We start from the raw sequence: 25,387 nt of genomic DNA, 5'->3' as shown, positions 1-25,387 counted from the left end.
GGCTTTAAGAGCCTGCACATTCAGGCGAGGGGAAAAGCTAGAGGCTGATAGCCAGGGCCAGGGACTCCTCATTGGAAAACAGGTTCATCGGCTGCCTCTCCAATGGTTTGCTGTGTTCCCTTGGGCACATAATTTAGTGTTTTAACCTGTAGAATGGGGGTAATAAAAGCCACCTTGTATTTTTCTTCTGGTTTGTCATCAACCTCCCATGGTGCCAGCCATCACCACATTCTGCTACTTCCATACCTTAGTTGGGTGACGAAACAGAAATAAAGGGACACGGAAGACTGGCAAGGTACGTGGAGCCCCCAGCTTCGTCTCACAAAGCAGATACGCATGGGGCACTGGGCTTCCTGGGAATAATGTGGGGTGGGGAAAGGGAGCCTGGTCCTTTTTTCCTTCACCCACTTCCTCAAGAGCCCTTGATGTTTTGTCAGCGTGCACAGGCAGACCTCACAGCAGGCTCACCATCTGTGTTTATTACAAACCATTTAATTGCTGCTTATCCCAATAACTTTACAAATATAGAACCACATGCCAGTCTGGGGGTGTTCTGCAGTGAGTCACTACAAACTAGCCCAGGCATAGCTTTAATGCCTCTGAGATCCACCTAGGAGCAGTCCCAGCAGTGGCCTCCGCCATGCGGGTAAGAGGGCCTTGGAGGAGGGCTGCCAACTGTAGCCAGGGGACCTGGCTTCAGGTCTGCAGAGGCGCTTCGACAGCACGATGCTCATTCTCTGTCCGGAGTGTCTCCATGTACTTCCGCATCTTCTCAACCATCCAGGAGGGCAGGACAAAGGATTTCAGCTCCTCTAACTTCAGGTCCAGGCATCCTCTGGAAGAGACATTGAGGAGGAGAGTTGGAGCCAGGGAGGATGTAGGTCCAGGCTCATCCCAGGGGAGGGAGGGCAGGTTTTACCTGTAGTCATCGCTGGCAGCGAGGTCCCGGATGTCCTCCTCAATGAGGAGGTAGGCCTGGGGCAGGAGCAAAGGAGAGTCGTCATTGCCTCTGATTCATTTCAGTCCAACTCGATTAATACTTTATTAAACACCTCCTTAATGTAAGGGCTGGAAGGTGGGGGTGTGTAGTCATAGTTTATAATTTAGCAAAGGAGAGTAAGTAGGGAGAGGCTGTCTGGGGAATAGTTTCTTGAGACAATCTTTCACTCAAGTAGAAAATTTATGGGTGGGAGAGTGGGGAATGATGATTAATTTACTTATAGCTGTCGTCCCTTTTACAAAGGGACCCTGAGGTGGCTTAAAATGAAAGGGCCAGAGGTAGAAAAATACACATGGAAATAGGAAATTAGGAGGAAGCCATATGTGAACTCTGGAACTAAGATAATTTGGTTTTGAACTTCGTGGCAAAAGGGGAAACATGATAAACCGCACTGCTGTCCATTAACTGGGCTGTGTTGTCCGGGGGCCTGCAGAACTGCTGTAGCACAATGCCATGGTCTGCAGCAAGAGAGCCCTCTTGTGAGCCTACCATGTGGCGCATGCTGTCCATCACATGAGACAGTCTTCTGTGGGAGACATTTCTTTCCAGTCTTAGGGTCAGGAATAACTGTGTGTCCCCTGAGACATTTGACTGTCTTCATCTTAGGGGCACTGTGAACTATGTGACAGATCAGTTGTCCTTGAGTGGGGCCTGCAGCCGAAAACCTATGGACTTGCACTGGTCTCCTGGGCTGGCAATTTAAAAAATCCCTTTTTAAAAACTAGTCTTTCTTGTGGCTTAATTTTAGATCCTGCCTTGCCTTTTTATCCTCTCTATTTCTTATTTATGTATGTGTCAATGGTAAGTTTCCTGAAATATTTTTTGAAAGAGTGTAGCATATAGTAGAAAATAAAAAAGATAGCTTTCATTGCCAGAAAGATGGCATACTTGTGAGGCCGTTGAATTCTTTCTTAAAAAATAAATTTAATTATTTATTTATTTTTGGCTGCCTTGGATCTTCATTGCTGCTCACTGGCTCTCTCTAGTTGTGGAAAGCAGGGGCTACTCTTCATTGTGGTACGTGGGCTTCTCGTTGCAGTGGCTTCTCTTGTTGCGGAGCACAGGCTCTAGGTGCGTGGGCTCAGTAGTTGTGGCTTGCGGGCTTAGCTGCTCTGCGGCATGTGGATCTTCCCAGACCAGAGCTGGAAGTTGTGTCCCCTGCATTGGCAGGTGGATTCTTAACCACTAGCCACCAGGGAAGTCCCGAGGCCGTTGAATTCTAATAGGAGCAGCCCCAGCGGTGGGACTACGTGAGTCTTCAGGTGGGGGACAGGGCATGTGATGGACAAATCCCTCCATGATAGTTTTAGAACACATGCAACGATGATTTTCCTAAGGTTGTTGCTTGATTTGAGCTAAGAACTCTTTAAGTAGAAGTGATTCTGGAAAGGGCTGTCACGTGTGGCAAACAAGTTTCACTGCATGTGCTAATTCCTTCTGACAAGGGGTGCGGCCTGGAGCACAGTGTTGAGAAGAGATTCCATAGCTGATTCTGGTGGAAGAGTTGTGATGGAGGAGTGAAATCTGTCAATGGGCAGCACATGATGGGAAAGCAGTGTTCAGGACATCTTGTACCTGCCATTCTTACATACAGCTAGTATGATCTACATATGAGGGTGCTGTGGAAGGGAAGGGGGAGGTGTGTGGGAGACCTGGGGTCAGGCGAGGGAAGCCAGGGATTACAGTCTGGTCTTCAGCATGAAGGAATGGGCCCTCTCTACACTTACAAGTCTCCTTTCTCACACTTGTTGGGCATGGAGTCTCTCAGATTTGTGGGTAAGCTGCCACCAATAGCCCTGGTCCCTGGGCAGGGTGGGTCTCCAGCAGTGGCACGTGTGGCAGTACTTACCATCTTCCCCCCTGTTGCCCGCATGTGATGCTGCTCGGCCAGCCAGTGCTTGTCCTGGGGGTCAGCTGCATACTGTGAGGGATGAAGGCACGGGGAGGGGGGGAGGTTAGCCTGGTGTGATGGGCTTTTCTCTTTGGTCCAGAGCATACTCTTGGCCCTTGAGCAGTTCTTAGCAACAAGACCTTGTCCTAGCCTGGTGGATGTAGAGGGTTTACCAACCTCTTCAGAGCAAGCAGGGCTGAGCCCAGGAGGAGGCCAGGGTAGGGGACCCAATTCCCTGAGGTTTAGTACACTTCTCATTCCTGCCCCTTTCCTTTTTTTCAAAATTTAAACTTTTTTTTTTTTGACTGTGCCACGCGGCATGGAGGATCTTAGTTCCCTGACTGGGGATTGAACCCGCACCCTCTGATTGGAAGTGCGGAGTCTTAACCACTAGACCGCCACGGAAATCCGAAAAAAATTTAAAATTTTAAAATTTTGGCCATGCCACGCGCCTTGCAGGATCTCAGTTCCCCAACCAGGGATTGAACCCAGGCCATTGCAGTGAAAGTGCTGAGTCCTAACCACCAGACCAGCAAGGAACTCCCCCCTTTCCTTTCTCAAAACACAGCACTTCCGGCAACTGGTCAGATCGTGACTATTATTTTAGAGCTGTACTCCTCTTTGAAGAAATGATATGAGGTGGCTTACAACACATGAGACTATTATGGTGACCAAATTTTCTAAAACAAAAATCAGGACACTTCATGACCTGGAGGAGGCAGAATAGCATCATGGTTAAGAACTTAGCTGTGGGGTTCAGAGCTCAGCCCACAGGGAATGCGCGTGGTAGGGAAGGTTGCAGGTGAGCATGTGAAGGTGGCCAATCTGGCCTGGTGGGCTTTTAGGGGGCGGCAGTTTAAAAAAAAAACAAACAAGAAAGAAAAAGAAAGAAAAGAATTTGATTCAGAAATTCTGGTTTCTGCTAATTATCAGGTGGTGTAAATGTAAGTGATGATTTCCTTGAGACTCAGTTTCTTTTTTTTTTAAGTTTTTAAAAAAATTATTTTTGTCTGTGTTGTGTCTTTGTTGCTGCACACGGGCTTTCTCTAGTTGTGGCAAGCGGGGGCTACTCTTCGTTGTGGTGCGTAGGCTTCTCACTGTGGAGCACGGGCTCTAGGCGTGCGGGCTTCAATAGTTGTGGCATGTGGGCTCAGTAGTTGTGGCGCATGGGCTTACGGGATGCTCCGCGGCATGCGGGATCTTCCCAGGCTGCATTGGCAGGTGGATTCTTAATCACTGCGCCACCAGGGAAGTCCCAAGACTCAGTTTCTTCATTTGTAAAACAAAGAGTAACACTTATCTTATAGGGTTGTTGTTAAGAATAATGGAGATAGTGCATAAAAGGTGGTAAATATAGTATATGACACATAAGTGCCCAATAAAAGTAGGTTTTATAAAATAGGCAGATCATTTGAAATGGAGACCAAGCTGGGAAACCTGTATGGTTACTACAGATTTAATTATTTAAATCTGTAGTTTAATTAGTTCACTTCCCAAGTAATATAAATATTAACCAAAACTTTGAAAGTATGTACTTCCTGACCCAGCAACCCCATTTCCAGGGATTTATCCTTCACAGTCATCCACCCGTGCACGCAGGGATGTCTGGTGCAGCACTGTTTACAACAGCAAAACTGTCGGAAAACACTTCAACATCTATAAGTAAGGGAGCAATGAAATGAATGACAGAAAATCTATTCTGTGAATTCTGCACAGCTGTTAGAAGTAAAATGAGGGAGACTTAATAAAATGGACAAATTGCTAAGATATTATTCCCTAGATCTGTAGTGGCCAGCACACTTTCCCTGTAAATATTGGGTTGGTCAGGGACTTTCCTGGTGGTCCAGCGGTTAAGAATCTGCCTTCCAATGCAGGGGTCGTGGGTTCGATCCCTGGTCAGGGAACTAAGATCCCATTTGCTGTGGGGCAACTAAGCCCGCGTGCCACAACTACAGAGCCCATGCACTCTGGACCCCACATGCCACAACTAGAGAGAAGCTCGCATGCCGCAACTAAGACCCGACTCAGCCAAAAATAAATATAAAAAAAAAAAAAATTGAGTTGGCCAAAAAGTTCGTTTGGGTTTTTCTGTAAGATATTACAGAAAAACCCAAACGAACTTTTTGGCCAACCCAATATTTTAGGCTTTGGTGGCCACATACATCTTTGTCACATAATCTTCATTTTCTTTTACAAAAATCACCCTTTAAAAATGTCACCACTCTGCGTTGGACAAAAACAGGCTACAGGTTGGATTTGGCCCACAGACCATAGCTTGCCCTGCGTTAGAATGTAAGCTCTATGAGGGCAAGGCATTGTCTGTGTCTGTTTTGTCCACTACTGTATCTCTGGCAGTTTGAGAATGCTCAGCACTCGATATTTTTTCAGTGAATGAATGAACTTTGGGGTGAAAAGAAAAATCAGAATATATATAGTATGAGCCCAATAACACAAACAAAAGATCACTAAAGGACAAGGACACACACACACTCACACACATATAGACAGGAGACTGAAGGATGCTACCATGTTGCTGGCGGTGACCCCTGGGGGAGAAGAGTCAGATTCAAGGGTTAAGAGGAGCTTTGTGTTTTGCTCCCTGTTAGCTTCAGTGTATTGTTTGAATCTTTTTACAACAAGAATGGGTTTACATATTATTTCTATTAACAAAAGTTAAAAAGGAAAAGAAAATTTGAATAACGCCTTTAGGACAGAAAAATGGGCAAAAGATAGAATAGGCAGTTTACAAAAGAAGCACAAATAGACTCTAAATGGATGAAAAGATGATTATCACTAATAAAGAATTAAAAGTAAAAACAACAAAAGTATTTTCCCTCCACTTATTAGCCTGGAAAGATTACTATGAGAGATAGCATCCATTGGTAATGACAGTGTGGGCTGGGAGTTTACTAAAAATGATGGGTCTAAGAATTGGGAATGTATGCTGGTAATGATGACCATTTATTGAGCCCTTGCTAGGCCAGGCACTGTCTGGGAGCTTTACTGTGCTTTCTCTCTCTTTTTTTTTTTTCTACAGAGGAAGTCAGTTGTGTTTTTCTTAAAGTACAGTTGATTTCCAGTATTATATTAGTTTCGAGTGTACAATATGATTCAATATTTTTATAGCTTATACTCCATCATTTAAAGTTATTACCAAAAATGGCTACATTTTACTGCATTTTCTCTTAATTCCACCAACCCTAAACGGCTGGTTTGCATCATTCTGATTTTATAGATGACAAAACGGCCTCAGAAATGTGGAGCCACTTGCCCAGGTTCACACAGCTAGTAAGTAATGGAACCAGGACTGAAATGATACTCTCAACACTGTGCAACAGGAATCTGAAGTAGGTCCAAGAGCATGTCCATTTGGCAGATGATGCAAGCAAGGGTCCTGGGAGACGCAGATCTTACAGAACAGTCAGGCAGAGAAAAGGGTAGGGGAGGAAGGCCATCGAAGGGAGCAGCAGGAGTGGAGACACTAAGAGAGGAAAATGAAGCAGCAGCAAGCACACCCAATTGCCCAGGTGTTGGGAATCCCACAACATAAGACTGAAAAAAGAGAGGAAGTAGGTATGTCCTTTGAAGAACTTGAACTTGCACAGAATGTAGTAGATAGAGCCCATGATTCTGGGACCCCAAGGAGCTGTGTAGTTCTGACAAGGGGCACTAAGCCTTGCACAAAGGCGCAAAAAAATATATAACTTGAACACATGCGCATTACTTTTTTTCTAATATATTTGGATGCTTTTGTGACTGATAAAATACAAATTCATTTAAGAGGGTGAATTCATACCCCTCCCACCCCCAAGATTTTCTCAAACAGTGGACACCAAAGCATAGCTCAGGAGAGGAGTCCTGTCTTTGAAAAAGGTTAGAACTGCTGCCTTGCTCCAATTTCTTTATCTTATAGACAACTGAATACAGCAGTGGTTAAGATCTCAAGCTTTGCAGAAGACAGAATCCTAACTCACCACTTACTAGCTGAGTAATTTTGGGCAAGTCACTTAGCCTTCCTCAATCTTTCTTTTTGTTTTATTTTAATTTGTAAAATAAGGATAACAATACCTATCTTAAAGGACAGTTCCAAGAGATAATGTAAGTGTAGCACTTAAAACCGTGTCTGGTACACAATAAACATACGAGGAAGGTCACTGTTACCACTGAGGCACAGAGGTGCTGAGTGAATTACCAAATGTAAAGGTTAAGGGCAGAGGGGCACAAGAACCCAGATGTTCTGACTCCCTGATGAGTGTTTACTCCCAGTGCCACCTGCTCCACTGCACTGGTCTGCCTGACTCCCAGCACTCACCTACCTTAAAGAGATGTGGATGCTTGATGTAGATTCTCCCTCTGGTGCCCCCCATCCCTAGGGCCCTGCAAAGTAACAGAGGAGTGGTAAGGATCCCAGCAGTTGCGGTCCTAGTGGTGGGCCCCCGAGCTCCCCTCTCCCTCAGCACCAAAACTCTTTAGACTTACTTGTTGGCTCGAGATCCCAACACAAAGGTGGTAGACTCGTTCAGCCGAGCTGGGTCCCACTGTGCAAAGAATAGAGAGGCTGGTGAGGCTGAGCTTTATCTGGTGGGCGGGACACAAACACTCCTCCCTGACCCTCTCCTACCACCACCCTTGTCCACTGTTCATCAAACAGCTGATTCAAGAAACCGAGTACTTTTAATATGCTAGGTCCTCTGCTCCATACGGGGGGTGGGAGGTGGAGGGGTGGAGGGTAAAGGAATGAATTGGAGATAGTATCTGTTCTCCAGGGGGCCACAGACGTAGGTACAGATAATGATGCCATCATGAGATGGGCAGTGACACAGATGAGTGCACAGCCTAATGGGAGCCAAAGGGAGGGTAACAGGACGGCTTCCTTGAAGGGGTTAATTCCCAAGTTGGTTCTGACAGGGAGAGCACAAGCTGGACAGAGTAGAGGGGAGGAAGGAGGGGCAGCATGAACAAAGGCATGTGAGAGCTGGTTTGGCTTGTTGGAGAAACCACAGCGATTGTGTTGCTAAAAGAGAGCAAATTAGGGAGTGGCAATTGACGAGGCTGGAGAGGAAAGCAGAGAGGGGCTGGGGACCCTTGTACACTATGTGGACGGCTTTTCATTTTGCTCATTCTGTCGGTGATGGGGAGTCACTGAAGGCCTCTAGACAGGGAGAGCCGGATTTGTGCTCAAGACAGCTCGCTCTTCTGCAACGTGGTTAACGGGCGTGAAGTGTTGAGGCTACAGGCTGGGTGGGCAGTTTAGAGGCAGTTGTAATTAGAGCAGTTTTGAAAGATGAAGGCTGGAGCTAGGATGGCAGTAGGACGAAAAAGAGGGAATAGGAACTGTGAGAAACATATTTAGGAGGTAGAATCATCCAGGACTTGACTGGATGTCTGGAGGAAAAGGAAACGAAGAGGCAAAGATGACTCGAGTAGAAAAGGTCGAAGCAGGTCTGGGGAAAGGCTGATTTCAACTTTGGATATGCTGAGTTTGAAATTCTATGGAGATTCCAGGCCGAGAGCGCTAGCAGACACTAGGATATACAAGCTTCAAACTAGAGAGAGAGGTGTGGGACAAAGAGGTAAGGCAACTTCAGCACATACTAGTCCCCGAAACCACACGAGTGGATGCTTTAGATCATCCAGAGAGAAACTTGAGGTGGACAAGTGGGCAATGGAGAGAATTCTGGGGAATGCCTACTTGTACGGGTCACTGCTGAGGAAGGACTCGCCAGAGAGAGAGAAGGGGTGTCTGGAGTGGAAAAGAAAGGTCTAGGAGACTAAGGGAGCAGAGTTGAAGAAGAAAGGTGTGGTCACTGGTGGAAGCAGAGGGCCAGTACAATAAGGGGCGGACCGCTTCTACCGGACACAGCTGCAACCCGGACAGTGGAGCTTTCACCTACCTTACTGGGCTTCCATGTATGATTTTAGTTGAAGAAAGGATTCTACTCTTAAAAAAGCTTGCAAACAGCTGTTCTGGAGGCAAGAGTTAAGAGCACAGACTGGTGTCCACGGACCTTGGCTGGGTTTGACACTTGGCTCTGCCACTTACACAGTACGTGACTTTGGGCAACTGTGTGGTCCTTAGTGTCTTCAGGTGTATCAAGTGTATAAGATAACCAGATAAAATAATATAATTTCTGCCCAGGAGGTAGGAAAGAAAGCTCCTGAACCACAGAAGGGTAACAGAATCTACCTCATAAGGCTGTTATAAAGATTAAATGAGGGAATCCATACAAAAGATTTAGGGCAGTGCCTACGACATGTTAAGTACTGGATAAATATTAGTGACAACTAGCTTTTACAGGGAGAAGCCTTCAGCAAAGACCAAGCCCTCTCTCTGTTTTGCCCCTAATTTCAGTCCTTACTTGGGATGCTTCTGGAAGGCCAGAGTTGGGAGGTGGGGTGGGAGGTGAAAATGGCTCTGGAATGGCATGCACATGTCCTTCACCACCCCCAGCCCCTTTCCCTCAAGGTGGAGCCCAGAGCCTGGATTGGGTCTCCTTGGGACAGCAGTCACTGCCATGCTCACATAATCATACCTTAGGACCTTCCCGACGAATTGGTTCACAGGATTTTGGTTTCCATCTGATTGGAGGGAAACGAAGAAAGGTGAATCCCCCAAGATCAGGCCTAGGACTGGAAGACGGTTTGCTGCTGCTGGTGGGAGCTCCGCATATACTCTCGCTCCAGCCCTGGGTGGACTGCTTCCTGGTGCTCATTAGAGGAGGTGCAAAGGGAAAAAAGCACAGGGACCAGGAGCCATTCGAGGACTCGCTCTGCTATCACCTAGCCATGTGGGCAAGTCCAAGAACCTCTCTGGGCTGTGGTTTTCTCATCTGTCAGGAGGCGGTAACAGCAGCAACTCCCTGTCTTGTGTTAGTGAGGAATGAACGTGCTTCGGGCAGGGGACAAAATCTAAGGTATGAGGATTAGGCTCCCACATAAAGCTCTGTTTGAAAAAAAGATTCTGTTGCTTTAAAAATCTTTGAAAATGACCATCCTGGAGGCAACGTAGTACAGTTTTGCCCTTTATTAGCTGTCTGACTTTGGGTAAGTAATTCTGTTTCCTTATCTGCAAAATTAATTATGCCATCCTTAGGGTGCGGTTGTAAGGGTTAAAAGATCAAGTGTATAAGGTATTTAGACAATTTACGGCACGTCACAAGCATTCAATACACACTACCAGTAAAAGACCTCTGGTGTTGAATGAAGCTGTGCTGAACTGTTCTGGGGTAAAAACAGGATACGACAACCTCCTCACTGCCTTCTTTCCCCACCCCTCAGACTAGAGAGCGCTCCCCTCCACGGGGACCTGGCACAAATGGATCTGATTTTGCCAGGCAGAGAACTCTGGTCTCTTTTCCTCCCGGCCCACTCCCTCCCAGCTCCTCCCTTTGGTTCTGTTGGCCCCTACTCACACCATGCCTGCAGCTGCACGGTCATTTGACAGGATGTGTCCCGGAGGTCGTCCCTTCCTCTGCCATAAAGAACAGGTGTCAGTGGCCTGACCCTGTGGAAGTCCCCACCCCACTGGCAGGTCCAGGGTCACCTGAAGGAGATGGTTTCCCAACAAGACCAAATGACGCCCTTTCCCCAGCCAGAAAACCAGGAGATGGTTTACCTTTTTGGGAACGGGGCTTCCTCGGTGGGCACACTCCTCTTCTGCCTGTCGGCCACGCTGCAGGAGAAGGGAAAGGAGTCAGTGGGAAGCCAGTGGCCGGGAACTGTGGGTCCCCTGGGGCTGCAGAAGACAGAGCCCCTGGACCACACCCTCCAGCCCCTCCCTGAGCCGGGACTCAGCAGCCCTCCCAGCATGATGCTATTTAGACCTGGTCCCACAAATGGGTGGTCCGTGGAGCCTCCCCTAGGCCACAGAGTTCACCTGCCTCCCATTCTGATCGGTCTCCCCCTCCAAGACCTGAGGACACAGTGACTCTAACCTTTATCCCTGGAAGCTCATGGGTCAATCTGGGTATTACTCTTTCTCCATCTGAAAACAGCAGTTTAGCCTGAAGGGACAAGACCAAGTGTTAACAGTCACTATTTTGGTGGTAAGCCTCTCTGCCCCCATTTTTATAGACACAACTTCAAACTGGGTTAAAACTCTTTCATGGTCAGTACAAAGGGACCGTGAGATATGCATACAAATAGATATCTTTTTTAAAAAACTTGAATAATTCATGACCATTGTTGAAAAATTAGAAAAATGTAAATAAGCAAAATTTAAAAAAATCAAATCTGAAACCTCAGTACCCACAGAATACTATTAACATTTCAATGTAAATTCTTCCTCACTCTTTTCCATGTAAACACATGCTATGTATTTTTTCTAACTAAATGCACTGATATTAAACATATTCCTCAGTAAGCTGCCGTTTTTCGCTTAATAAATATTGAGTGCCTAGTGCGTAAGTGCTGGAGACACAGCAGTAAATAGCACAAGCAAGGGCCTTGCTCTGTGGAGCTCATATTCTGTGGGTGATCCGGATGATAAGCAAATAAACAAACATATAAACAAGGTGACTTCGAATCATGAATTTTTCTCTGAGAAGGAAAAACCCTAGCTAGGCAGATGTGATGGAGAATCACCAGAGGGGAGGGCTACTTTGGGTAGGTGGTCAGGGAAGGCCTTGCTGAGAAGGGAGCCTCTGAGCTGAGATGTGAAGAAGGAGCCACGTATAGAAAAGGCTGAGCAGAAGCGTGTTTCTGCCGCAGGAAGGAGTGCAAAAGCCCTAAACTGGGAACAGACGTGGCTCATTTGAAGAAGAGGATGGTCTCTAAGTAATGGGAGAAGGAGAGAGTGGTGAGCGAGGAGCGTGGGGAGGCTGGCAGGGCCTTGCAGGCCTGTGCAGAGTCAGGATCACGTGACCTCTCGGAGCAGCATTTGACAGCCCTGAGAGCGCTCTCCTTCCGGAAACAGTCTTCTACTGGCTCCTGTGGCCACACGCCCTGGTTTTCCTCCTACTTCTCTGGCCACCCTTTTTTTTTTTTTTAAATTATAAATTTAAAAAAAATTTTAAAAATAATAAATCAATTTATTTTATTTATTTTCATTTTTGGCTGTGTTGGGTCTCCGTTGCTCCATGTGGGCTTTCTCTAGTTGCGGCGAGAGGGGCTAATCTTCCTTGCGGTGAGCGGGCTTCTCATTGTGGTGGCTTCTCTTGTCGACGAGCACGGGCTCTAGGCACATGGGCTTCAACAGTTGTGGCACGCAGGCTCAGTAGCTGTGGCTCACGGGCTCTAGAGCGCAGGCTCAGTAGTTGTGGCACATGGGCTTAGTTGCTCTACGGCATGTGGGATCTTCCCAGACCAGGGATCGAACCCATGTCCCTTGCATTGGCAGGTGGATTCTTAACCACTGCACCACCAAGGAAGCCCTCTGGCCACTCCTTCTTAGCCTTCTTTGCTGGCTCATCCTCCTCAATCTGGTTCTTTTCATTAGATATTCTGTCTGCTCTCATTTATGCTCATGGCTTCAGTTAACACCTATCTCCCTAATTTTCTATCTTCAGTGGTAGCCTCTCCTTTGAGTTCCAGATTTATGTAACAGTCTGCCCCATGTCTATGTGTAGATGTCTCAAATTTGCGAAGTCGAAAACTGAACTCATGATCTTCTCCTCCCAGCTTTGTCCCTTTTCAGTGAAGAGTGCACAAATCTCAGTGTGTAACTTTGCACACATCTGTGTGGTAATTTAATTCAGACCTGTATTGCCTAACTAGGCTGTAGGTTCTATGAGAGCAGGAACCCTGCCTGCTCATTTGCCATGTTAATCCATTCAATCATTCGATAAACAATGTACACATATTAAGAGTCATATTGTAGGTCTGGGAATACAGTGGTGAATGAGATCAGGCCTCAACTGCTGTAAAGCTCAAGATTTTAGCAGAGGTTGGGGATGGGAGCGAGGTAGAAAATAAACATGTGTACTATTAATAATTTCAGATTGAAATAAATGGCGGAATAAACAAGTAAGGTGATAGAGATTAAATGGAGGTGGGAAGGGAGTAAGATGGCAGTGGGGTGGGGGGCACTACTTTGGATGGTGTGGCCAAGGAAGGCCTCTCTGATGAGGTGATATTTAAGGTAAATCTAAAGAAAAGAAGGAACCAGCTTTGTAAAGAGTTAAGCGTATGCCACGCAGTGAGAACAGTGTGCCTCTCAGTGAGAAAAGCAAGTGCAAAGGCCCCAAGCCCAGTGTGCTGGAGAAGCAGAAAGGATTCCTATACAGCTAGAATGTAGTCAGTGAGGGGGAGGTGGGATGAGATAAGTTAAAGAAGTATGCAGGAGAGGTCTAGGTAGGGCTCTGTGGGTCATGGTAAGGCATTAGGGTTTATTCTGCCAGCAATGGGAAGTCACTGGAGGGTTTTAAAGAGGAGAGTGACACAATCTGATTCACCTTTAAAAAGATGGGTCTGGCTGCTGTAAGGATGGAGTGGAGGAAGGCAAGAGGGGCAGTAGCTCAGGGCTGAGATATACATTTGGAAATCATCACCAGTTAAACTGGCTTCAAAGCCACAGGACTAGATGAAATCACCTAGAACGAGAGGCAGCCACAGAAGAGATGGGATTTGTGAACAAAGCAAAACAAAGAGCGCTGTTCACCACTCAGCACTACAAGAGTTAAGTCGTAACCCACTGCAAGTAGACAGTGCACCCCGAGAGAAATTCAGGATGAAAAACAGGATGAGGCACTCTGTGCTTTGGATAAACAGGCCCTTAGACAGTTAGATGCATATCTCAGGGAGAATCTCAATGACCCCAGATTCTTGCATCTTCCCATACATAGAAAAGCAGCAAAATCATTAACTTAAGATGTCTGTTCTTTGTCATCAGCAGTAATCTTTCACCAAGACGTATGCTTGACTGCAGCGCCTGCCCCCCCCCCCCCCACCGCCCAATCATATATAAACCACCTCTTCGGAGCAGTTCCCTCAGAGCCACTGAGAGGCTGTCTCTAGGTACAGTCCTCAGTAAGTCCCTGGATAAAACTTAACTTGCAACTCTTACATTGTGTGTTTGTTGTGTGTTTTTCTGTAAGTCGACAGGTCTGAGGACTGAACTTGGGAATGCGTCAAGTTAGTAGCAGAGAAGAAGAGCTGAGGAAAGTGAGGAGGAGTGACCGATGAGGTTGGAGCAAAGTCAAGGCACTGGAGCCAGGAGAGGAGTGTTCCAAGAGACATGAAGTGACCCACTGCGACGAATGCCACCAAGAAGCTGAGTAAGCTGAGCGACATGGAGGTTACTGGTGACCCTGATATAAGAGGGCTTTCTGTGAACTGGTGGGGACTGAAGCCAAAACAAAGTGAGTGAAAAAATGAATGGAATAAACAAAAGAAAAACAAATCAAAGGAAAAGAACCAAACCAAACCCCCCCAAAACAGGGAATTCCCCAGTGGTCCAGTGGTTAGGATCCCGTGCTCTCACTGCCAAGGGCCCTGTTCAATCAGCTGTGCCGCGCGGCTTACGCGGGTGGGGGTTGGGGGGGATGACAAAAAAAAAACAAATGAAAGAACTAATGGAATGAATGGGAGGTGACAAAGTAGAGTCAGGGATAGCAATCTTTTCTAAAGTCTGGCTATAAAAGGGAACAGAGAAATAGTGTGGCCTCTGAAGGGGACTGTGGGTTCAAGGCCGGTCTGTTTCATTCTCCATTGTATTCTCAGTGTCCCAGTGAATGAACACACATGTGTATAAACATACGTAGGGGAAAAAATGGTAAACACATCAAAATGTTAATAGAAGTTATTGTTGGCAGTAAGATTATGAGAAATTTTAATTTTCTTCTTTGTAATTTATATTTTCTAATTTTAATATAACACCACCAGCAAGTAATATTTATTGAGTCTTTGCTACTGATCTAAATGCTTTAAGAGTATTGCCACATTTAATTCTCACAATAATCCTATGAGGTAGAGCCTCTAACTCCACTTTGCAGATGAGAAATCTGACGTTTAGTGAGGTGAGGCAACTTGCCTAAGGTCACACAGCCAGTCAGTGCTGAAGCCAGGACTCAAATCTGCACAGTCAGAATCAAGAGAAAACTTGCATCCTTAGCTACTATGACACATTTTTCTTAGTGAATGTGTACTACTTGCATAAATAAAACGAAGAAATAACCACAACTACCTTGCAAAACAAAATCAATCAAAAACCCCAAGGCCACGTGCCATAGATAAGATCAGCCATTTCTCCCTAAGAAACAGCTGTAAAGAGGTAGTGAAGAAGATTAGGAAATACCACTGAGATGGGCAAGATGGGGTTTCAAAAGTGAAAACAAGCCAATCAAGTCTTAATCCCACTAAAACCAAGAAATAGTCTAGTCTGATTCTATCAGGTCCAGTCTGAAGAATCTTTTACTGTAAGAAGAAGTTCTGCAGCAGTTTAGACACGGAGCTTCGACGTATCCTGGCCCCCTGAAAGTGAGGCTGTGTTGGGAGGCAGCAATATGCGCCACACTGTGAATGTCACTGCCCTGTATTTAGCATCTAGTACGCTTTGTACATAGCCATTCGGTGTTGGTGGTTTATGTGTATCATCGCATTTAATCCTCACAGCAAAACAGTGGTCTTAGTCCAAAATCTAGACATGAGTAAACTGAGGGTCAGAAAGGTTAAAAGACTTCTTCAAAATTTCTTTCTTTTTTTTTTGGCCGTGCCTCGGGCTTTTGGGACCTTAGTTCCCCGAGCAGGGACTGAACCCAGGCCCTTGGCAGTAAAAGCATGGAGTCCTAACCACTGGACTGTCAGGGAATTCCCCCAAATTTCTTGCTTCATCTGGTTTTAAGTTAGACTTTGGGCTTTCTACCTTCCTATGCTCTGATTCCACGTGTTCTGACCACACAGTTACATCAGTACTGGAAGGAGGGAACTCTGGAAGGTGGAATGTGAGGACTCAGAAGCCTGGAAAGGTATGAACGTTCAGCGAGTGGAGGTTATGCCCAATTCACTTGAACTCCATCTTCACCTTTCACTGGGACTCCTAAACGGTCTCATAAATTTCCCTTTCAATCTCCATGGCAGATTCCCAAGCTAATCTCCTCATGGCAGCCAGAGTGATCTTGAAAATACAAATTTCATTAGGTAGCTCTTCTGCTTAAAATTCCACACCTATAGCTTGGTTTGCAGTGCTCTGCCATCCTCTCCAATCTCTGAAAACCAACAACACTGGCTTCTTTCTTTCTCCACTCTGCCCTGCCCCTGGGCTCGGCACCCTCTAGTGTACTCTCTCATCACCTCCTATGCTTACAGCATTTATAACAGTTTCTGATTATAGACCTATCGTATGATCACTGGAGTAATGTCAAGGGCTCTGGGGGCAATGACTGTGTTCATATTGCACAGCCCTGCTGGGGCCTGGCGAATAGTAGACCCTCAACACATATTAGGTGAAGAGATAAATTCAAGAAAGCATTTCAGGATGCAAATGAGAGTGAAGGTTTTATCAATTTAATATTGATTCAGCTCAAACTTATAAGATTAGTGTTAGCAAACTGCCCTGTTTTATTATCAGCACATGTCACAACTGATTATAACATATTACAGTCCCAGAGTGAGTTAATGAAATGGCCTCCTATGAATCTGATTAGCTTAAATTTAATAGTCTATGAGAACCAGATCAGCTTTCACTGCCCTCACAGGATGGAGTTTTGCTTTTTTAAAGCTGAGGTCTAGGCCCTGGTCTTGCTCATTTCTGAGGCTGTGTCTGAGTAGCTAGTCAGCCAACTTCCCGGAAGATGTTACTCTCTCATCTCACGATAATTACCCTCATGGTACTGACCTCAAGCCTGCCCTTGTGGCTATGGTTATGAAGAAATTTCCATTTCTGACAGCTAATGGTTCCACAGTCAAGCACAGAATCTGGGTGATGCTGACAATTCCTATTAATAACAGCAGCTGACACATGCAAACTGTTCACTACTATCTTGAGGACACAGCCATTTCTAGACCTGATGTCATGACTCCTGACCACTTTGAGAGGCAGGGAGGCAGAAAGGGTGACAGTTCTCATGATACCAAAAGGGGCTGCGATTACTTGAAGGATCAAATCAGCAAAAGCACTTGCAGAGGCGAGCCAGACCTTAGCTATTCTCTCTCGCTTGTTCCAAGCCACAATTTCTTCATCTGTAAACTAGGGATGGAAACATGCCTTCTGTACAGGTTTCTTCTGAGATGTACTAACGCAGGTGAAAGCATCTACCACGGTAGCTGGCATCTAGTAGCTACCTCCCTTCCCTTCTGTCAGCAAAGCTCTAAGCCCTATCTAGATGTAAGTAGCTCGCCGGGTATCCCTCCAAATACTACTGATGATGGGACCACATTTCTTTGCTGAGCCCTGAGGGCTAAACCTTGTGCCTACATCTCTTTTCCTCTTTGATCTCACCTGCTCCAGGCAGCTCCGACAGGCCTCCTGGATCAGCTGCTCTGCATCCACTTCTTCCCCGACGTTGTCGCGTACGTTCAGTGCGGCCTTCTGGAAGAACTAGGGAGAGGTACAATAGAAGACAAGGTCAGAAGTCCTGCTAATCTGCATCAATTTGAAGGGAACAGAATATAAAACAGAAGCTTTCCTCCTACCCTCAGAAAGAAAGGAAAGGTGATAATGAAAACGGCTTTGAGATCAGCCAGACTTAGATTCACATCCCAGGCTCTACTTCCCCACTCTATACGCTCTTAAGGAGGAGAACCATCATGGAGGCGCTGTAAAACTCCTCTGGCAAAGCAATAAAGCTATTCTTTTTTTTTTTGGCTGTGCCACATGGCTTGCGGTATCCCTGATCAGGGATTGAACCTATGCCCTTGGCAGTGAAAGTGCAGAGTTCTAACCACTGGACCGCCAGGGAATTCCCTAGAAGAATATATATATATATATATATATATATATATATATATATATTTTTATTTTTTTTTTTTTTGTGGTACGCAGGCCTCACTGCTGTGGCCTCTCCTGTTGTGGAGCACAGGCTCCCGACGCGCAGGCTCAGCGGCCATGGCTCACGGGCCCAGCCACACCGCGGCACGCAGGATCCTCCCGGACCAGGGCACAAACCCGTGTCCCCTGCATCAGCAGGCGGACTCTCAACCACTGCGCCACCAGGGAAGCCCAGGAGAATATATTTTTGACACGAAAAGGTATTCATGATATTTTGTCACGTGAAGGAAGCAAGTTATAAAATAGTCTGGGATAGTGTGAGCCTATTTATCTAAAACAGCAAAAAAGCAAACTGTAGAACTGTAAGAATATATAGAGTAAAAGAACTGTAAGAATATATTAGAGTAAAAGTGGTGATATGATTTTTTTTTTTTTTTTTTGCTTATCTATCTTCTCAATTTCTATAATGTACGTGTCTTACTTCCACAGAAGAAAAAACAACCACACCAGTACCTGAGATGAACAGGTCAGGGAGGCCAGAAAAGACCCAGAGAGTGGAAAAGCCTAATTGAATTCTGACTTCGCCCAGTCTGAAAGAAACATCTGTAGACTGGGAGGGGTGAGACTTGGCCAGGGCCCCAGGATGTCAGCAGTCCCAGCTGGCTGGGGAATGGAAAGGCAGAAGCTTCCTCCATTGGGTAAGAGGGACAGCTTGAGCCTGAAAACACCAAGGGACAAGGTGACATGAGGCCTCAAACCAAGACACCCGGAGCACATTTGTAACAACAGTCCATGTCTCCAGAAGAAAGGGTTGGTTCTCTCTGGTGAACAGAAAAATTCTGGAACCTATAACGCATGCTCCTCCTGTGGGAGACAACTATGGGGAAGTACTATCATTTTATGTTCAGAATTTTATATATATGCCTTTGTTGTTAACATCAAACCAAGGAGAAGAGTGTGAAAGCACTGGATTAGAGACCTCAAGAGTTTAGGAGGGAAATTCTACAGGCAAAATTAAATGAAATGATCAGATGAGTTTGACTTCAAAACAAAAAACTGGAGATTAATACTGGTGGTTCAATTCCGACTACTGACTATGTGAAAGCTAGTTAAAATAATCTGGATACTGTAGAACCAGCCCGTGAGGTGGGCAGGGCAACAAATATGTAGGGGTGAGTGTAAGCTACCTCCAGACGTGAGAATGAAATTCAGTCATGAACAAGGAATTCTCAAACACTATTGGTAGAAATGTAAAATGGCACAAACTTTCTGGAGAGAGGGACTTCCCGGGCGGTCCAGTGGTTAAGACTCATGCCTTCACTGCAGGGGGCACCGGTTTGATCCCTGGTTGGGGAACTAAGATGCCGCTGTGTGGCGTGTGGCCAAAAAAAAACCCAACCAACCAAACAAACAAAAGCAACACAACAACATTTTCTGGAGACAAATTTTCTTGAGGGAAAAATATGTTTCCTCTTTTACCCACCAATTCCATCTTTAGGAATTTATCCCCCAGAAATACTCTCACAGGTTAACAAAGATATACATTCAAAGTGCTCAATGTAGCATTGTTTGTAATAGACAAAAACTATAAGTAATCCGAATGTTCTAGGGACTAGCTCATTAAATTGTGGTACATCCATACAATAGATTACTGTGCAGCTATTATAAAAGAATCAGGGTGAGCTATTATGTATTGATCTAGAAACATGACCAAAATATATTGTGAAATGAAAAAACTGAATTGCAGAACAGTGTGTGTAAAATGATCCTACGTATTCTTTTTTTTTTTTGGCCGCACTGTGCGGCTTGTGGGATCTTAGCTCCCCAACCAGGGACTGAACCTGGGCCACAACAGTGAAAGTGCCGAGTCCTAACCACTGGACCGCCAGGAAATTCCCTGATCCCATGTATTTTTTAAACATGAGTGAGTGCACACGCACACACACGCACACACACAAATAAATATAGGAGACTATGTCATTGTTAACAGTTTGGTATCCTGGGAGGTGAGTTTTAGTGACTTTGGTTTTTACTGTTATTCAATCAAAGAATACTAATACGTACCACCTAGTCCACAATTTTGCTATATTTGCTATCATGTATTCATTTACCCATCCCATTTATCCACCCATAAATCCATTTCCTAAGCTATATTATTAGAATATTCTTTTTAAAGGGGCATGCATTTAGTAATAACAGGAATAAATGAATAAAATTCACAATGTCTTGGATAAAATCAGCTATTTCTAGAAGTTATTTTTCTAAACATTTTTAAGAAAATGGGTAGCTGAGATTTGGAACATCATTAAACAAAGTGATCAGATGAGGTCGATCAAGAGCCTGGACTTACCTGAAGCTGTGATGTAATCAAGTCATTTGTACCTTGTCTAAAAACAAGTGTGGGGCTTCCCTGGTGGTGCAGTGGTTGGGAGTCCGCCTGCCAATGCAGGGGACACGGGTTCGATCCCTGGTCCGGGAGGATCCCACATGCCGCGGAGTGGCTAGGCCTGTGCGCCACAACTGCTGGGCCCGTGTGCCACAACTACTGGAGCCCGCGCACCGCAACAGAAGAGGCCACCTCAGTGAGAAGACTGCACACCCCACAGAGGAGTGGCCCCCGCTCACTGCAACTGGAAAAAGCCTGCATGCAGCAATGAAGACCCAGCGCAGCCAAAAATAAAGTTTAAAAAAGTAAAATAAAATAAAAACAAGTGTGGCAAGGACTTATCTTTGCAGACTACGTGAAGCCACAAATTGTGTTTATCCAGCATTTGTTCAGAAGAGAAAGTTCCTGAATCATGGCATCCACTACTGGGACAAGCAACAAGGAAAGTGCTTTGGAGGTAGACAGTCCTGGATTGAATGCTGGTCTAGCCTTTTCCTAGGGGCTTAACCTCTTTATTTTTGCACATGTAGAGGTGCAGAGGTATTAGAATACTTGGTGCATTCTGGGATGTGCAGAAGTCAGGGGCAGGAATAACTAGGTATGTAGGGGAGTGTGGCTGATCACAGGGGACCATATGTGCCATGTTAAGGAATATGGATTTCACCCAGAAAAAAATGGAAAGTCGTGGAGGGATTTTCAATAGGGGAGTGACACCATTGGGTTTACATTTGAGAGATCACTGGCAGCTGTATGGAGGGTGGATTGAAAGAGGGAAAGAACAGAGGCAGTTAGGGATTACAGTGGGAGCCTGAATGAGAAATAGTGAAGGCCTGAACCAAGGCAGAGGCAAGGAATAAGGGTATGCTGGTCATACTGTGGGGTGGAAGGTACAGGACCCCACTACTGGATATGGAAGATGGAGCAGAGGGCAGAGCCACTGGACTCTGGTTTCTAAGTGAATGATGGTCCCATTCAAACTTGTCCAAAACTGAGCTCCTGATTTCCCCTGCTTGTCTCCATCTTCCTCATATCAAGTCAATGGCAATCCTATCTTTACAGTTGGCCCTGGCAAATAACTCCGGAGTTGTTTACTTCTTTTTCTTTTACCCGGCACATCTGAATCATTAGCAAATCCTGTTGCTACCTTGAAAACACATACGGAATCTGATTCTTTCCCAACACCTTTACTGCTAACACCCAAGCCACTATCATCTCAAGCCTCCTAACTGGTCCTCCTGAAGTCTATTCTCTTTACAACTGTCAGAGAGACTTTTTAAAAGTGTTCAGATCATGAACTCCGCTCAAAACTCTCCAAAAGCCTCTATTTTACTTGCAATAAAACCCAAAGTCCTGTCGACTGGAAAGAAAATGCACAACCTGAAAGTTGAGAGTTATATTTTATTCAGTGGACAAAACTGAGGACTTAAGCCTGGGACACAGCATCTCAGACAGCTCTGAGGGACCACTCCAAAGAGGCAAGTGGGGGGAGCCAGGATATATAGGAGTTTTTGCAACAAAGACCACAGAGTCGGAACATCAAAAGATTACTCTTAAATAAAGAAAACCAGACATCTCAAATTAAGGAATTTAGCACTTTCCTATGCATGGGAAGATGCAAGAGTCCGGGCTCAATGAAATTATTCCTTTGATATGCACCTCAGCTATCTGGGACCAGGATCCTGTGCTTTCTCATCCTGAGTCTCCTCAAGGTGCACGGTCAGGGGTGGCTGCAGCAGTTGACCGCTAGATGGCGGGCATCCTGTTTCTATCCTGAGTTCCCTCATGGCTCAACATCAGGGTGGCTGTAATGTGATGGCTTGATGGCTGCAACATCCTTTATTTCCTGATGTGGCAAACAATAAATTTCATTCACAGTTCTCACCACGGCTTTAAAGTTCCGCCTGAGCTGAGTCTGTTACCTGTCTGGTCACCTCTCCTTCCGGCTCTGCTGGCTCCAGCCACTCTGTTGCTTTGAATGTGCCAAGCATGCTTCTGCCTCAGGTCCTTTGCCCTTGTTCCCTCTGCCTGGGTTGCTTTCCCTCCAGGTATCTGCACGACTTGTTCTTTCCTCACTTTATTTGGGTCTCTGCTCAAATGTCCTCTTATCAGAGGGCTTTCCTAGCCACAAGCTATAGCATCCCTGTTCCCTATCGGTCACTCTCTTCCTGTTCTCTCTGGCATTCCCTGACAAAGTACACATTTATTTAAAGAGGGTAAGGACACTGTCCATTTTATTCACTGCTACATCCCTAAGTGCCTAGCATAGTGCTTGCATTATGGTAGGTGCTCAGTAAATACTTTTTGAATGAATGAATAAACACAAGAGGAGAAGGTTTAGGAAGAAAAACAAGAGTTCAGTCCTGGGCTTCCCTGGTGGTGCAGTGGTTGAGAGTCCGCCTGCCAATGCAGGGGACACGGGTTCGTGCCCTGGTCTGGGAGGATCCCACATGCCGCGGAGCGGCTGGGCCCGTGAGCCATGGCCGCTGAGCCTGCGAGTCCGGAGCCTGTGCTCCGCAATGGGAGAGGCCACAACAGTGAGAGGCCCGCGTACCGCAAAAAAAAAAAAAAAGAGTTCAGTCCTGAATATGCTGGGATTGAAGTATCCATGGGACATCCAGGTAGAGCCATGTATAAGTTTATTAATAGATCTTGAAAAGAATTTTAAATAGTAATAATGATGATATTATTAAACAAGTAATAAAAACACCTGCATTCCAAGCACAGTGCTAAGCATATTACACTTAAGTCACTTCATCCTCACAACAGCTTGGCCAAATGTAACGGAGCAGGACCCTATGGGGCCTTCCCGGGGGCAGACCCCTCCCTCATATCCTCTGCTTTAGCTCCTCCCTCAAGTACCTAGATAACAGTATCTGATGCACATTTCCTGAATTGTCTTATAGATGCTAAATCCACCACCAAAGGGAAGAAATGAACTACCTGATGAATATGAGCACATAGCCCCCAGAGCCTAAGGATTAATAATGTTAACCCCTGTGACACCACCGTTACCTCACCATCAACCAAGCAGAGAATTGTGCACGAGCTGATCACAGACCCTGGGATGCCCCTCCCTCACTCTGCCTTTAAAAATGCTTTGCTGAGGGGGCTTCCCTGGTGGCGCAGTGGTTGAGAGTCTGCCTGCCGATGCAGGGGACACGGGTTCGTGCCCCGGTCTGGGAGGATCCCGCATGCCGCGGAGCGGCTGGGCCCATGAGCCTGCGCGTCCCGAGCCTGTGCTCTGCAACAGGAGAGGCCACGGCAGTGAGAGGCCCGCATACCGCAAAAGAAAAAAAAAAAAAGCTTTGCTGACACCCATCGGGGACTTTGGGTGTTTTGAGCACTAGCTGTCCTGGACTCCTTGCTTGGTGCCCTGCAATAAATGCTGTACTTTCCTTCACCACAACCCAGGGACAGTAGATTGGCTTCACTGCACGTGGGCAAGCAGTAAGACCCGAGTTTGGTTTGGTAACAAGAAGAGGAATTCAAATTACCCCCAAAGAGGAAAAACATTCTTCGGGGGTTCAGAATTGGAAAACTTTTGATTATCTGTGTGTACTAGAAAGAGAGACTGTGATGCAGGCAAGGACTGCCCATGAGTCTTTATTCCTGTTAATTTTTTATCTTTGTGTCCTTCTCACCTTCATGTACTTGTTGAAGACAGTCTGGATCTCCTCATTGATGCTAGGCTGCAGGACAGCTCGGAGGAGATCCATGGAGATGGCAGGATCTGTGAAACTGCATTCAGGAAGGAGACACAGTCAGGAGGCATGTCCCAAACATATCCTTTCCTACTCTGCCCAGCCAATTATTGAGATAGGACCCTTTAATGACAATAACATATGGCTTTTACAGAAAACTAGCCACGTGCCCAGGTGCTCTGCAAACCACATAGATGCAGGACTTTATTTCATACTCATAACTCTATGGAATGGCATTATTTTTAAAGTGTTATAGAGGTATAATACTTAACACAGAAAAAGTCTATACACTTTAACAAACAGTTTTAGTGAACATCCTTTTAATCGCTACTCAGGTCAAGAAACATATATAACCAGCATCCCAAAGCCCCATCTTGTGCTCTCTCCCTTCCCTGAGATGGATACTATTAGCCCCACATTTTTTTAACTTCCATGCTATCCTGCCTCTTTGGAGCCTTCAAACGCAGAGCCTGTGAATGTTAGGGACCTTGGGCACTGTTGAATCAACATGCCCCCTCTTTTGAGTTCAGAAGGGAAATGACTTGCTCAAGGTCACACAGAGTTACAGAATCTGAATCTCCTCTTTCTATTGGCCGATGATCTCTTTCTCAGCTCTGTGCAGTGGGGACCCAAAAGCTGCCTCCCAAGCCAGTGCCTGGGAGAGGAAGTCCCACCCAAGGCCAGCCTTACCTTGTTGTCATCTGTGAGCGGCGGCCCCTCCGCTGTACCTGCCGGTGCTTTATCATTATGTTCCAAGGGTTCTGTGGAGACCAAGGGAGCAGATGTCACCGAGGTCCGTGACGCTGGGGTGGAGGTGGAGGGTGGGTATTAAGTTATACCTAGACATCCCTGCTTCTCAGGTGCTTTCACCGTCTCTCCCCGCTTGGGGTAGGGGGGAGGGCAGTGGTTGGAAGGTCCTACCAGGGAAGAGGAACCGAGATAAAGCTTCCTGCCCCCAAATCCCAACCCCACTTCTTCAGGAACGGGTGGAGGAAACGAATCAGTGTCCACCGAGGGGCTACTCTGTGCCAGATGATGCACTGGGCGCTTTACCCGCATTTATATCCTTTCCCACAACAACCTTACGAGGCAGGGCCTAATCATCTCCATTTTCGAGAAGAGAAAACTGGCGCTCAGGGGCTTGGCAGGGCCGGCCTACGTCACCTAGCTGGGGGGGCGGCACCAGAATATGAAGCCGGGTCGTCGGACTTCGACAACCACAACCCCTCGGCAGCACCAGCCGCCTCGTTCTCTCGCCCACGGGCCAGGGTCCCGGGAGCCCGAGGCCCTGACGGGCCCAAGCCCAGGCCTGGCCGCGGCTTCCCCGGGGACGCCCTCACCGTGAGAACCAGCTGCCCCGCTGCGCCCGCGTCTCCCAGCTCGGGTCCGCCCCGCTCTGCCCCGCCGGGTCCCCGCGGCTGCTCAGCGTCTCCAGTGGCCCCCATGGCGCCCCCGGTTTCCACAATTTCAGCCCGACTCTGTCACCGGCTGAAAAGTCTCTCTGTGACGTCATTGGAGCGCGCCGCCCGCAGTCTCCGGAAGCGCG

General features: G+C 46.4%; 1 protein-coding gene across 1 annotated transcript; it reads right to left on the bottom strand.

The window, feature by feature from the left end:
* Positions 1-473: 473 nt before the first annotated feature.
* Positions 474-25,335, bottom strand: DNTTIP1 (deoxynucleotidyltransferase terminal interacting protein 1). The gene is made up of 13 exons (XM_082671468.1): positions 25,182-25,335; positions 24,532-24,602; positions 23,782-23,878; positions 17,266-17,364; positions 10,826-10,894; positions 10,507-10,563; positions 10,304-10,362; positions 9,425-9,470; positions 7,371-7,429; positions 7,208-7,268; positions 2,850-2,921; positions 920-975; positions 474-835 (listed from the first exon to the last, which is right to left on the bottom strand). Exons 1-13 carry the CDS (start codon positions 25,284-25,286, stop codon positions 697-699), a joined length of 990 nt encoding a protein of 329 aa, XP_082527594.1. The 5' UTR covers positions 25,287-25,335; the 3' UTR covers positions 474-696.
* Positions 25,336-25,387: the final 52 nt, after the last annotated feature.

Source organism: Grampus griseus, assembly GCF_964374135.1.
Source record: "Grampus griseus genome assembly, chromosome: 14".
In the NCBI taxonomy this organism is placed as follows: Eukaryota; Metazoa; Chordata; class Mammalia; order Artiodactyla; family Delphinidae; genus Grampus; species Grampus griseus.
Note: the sequence above shows the minus strand (reverse complement) of the source record. Positions and strands in the feature narration are given on the sequence as shown.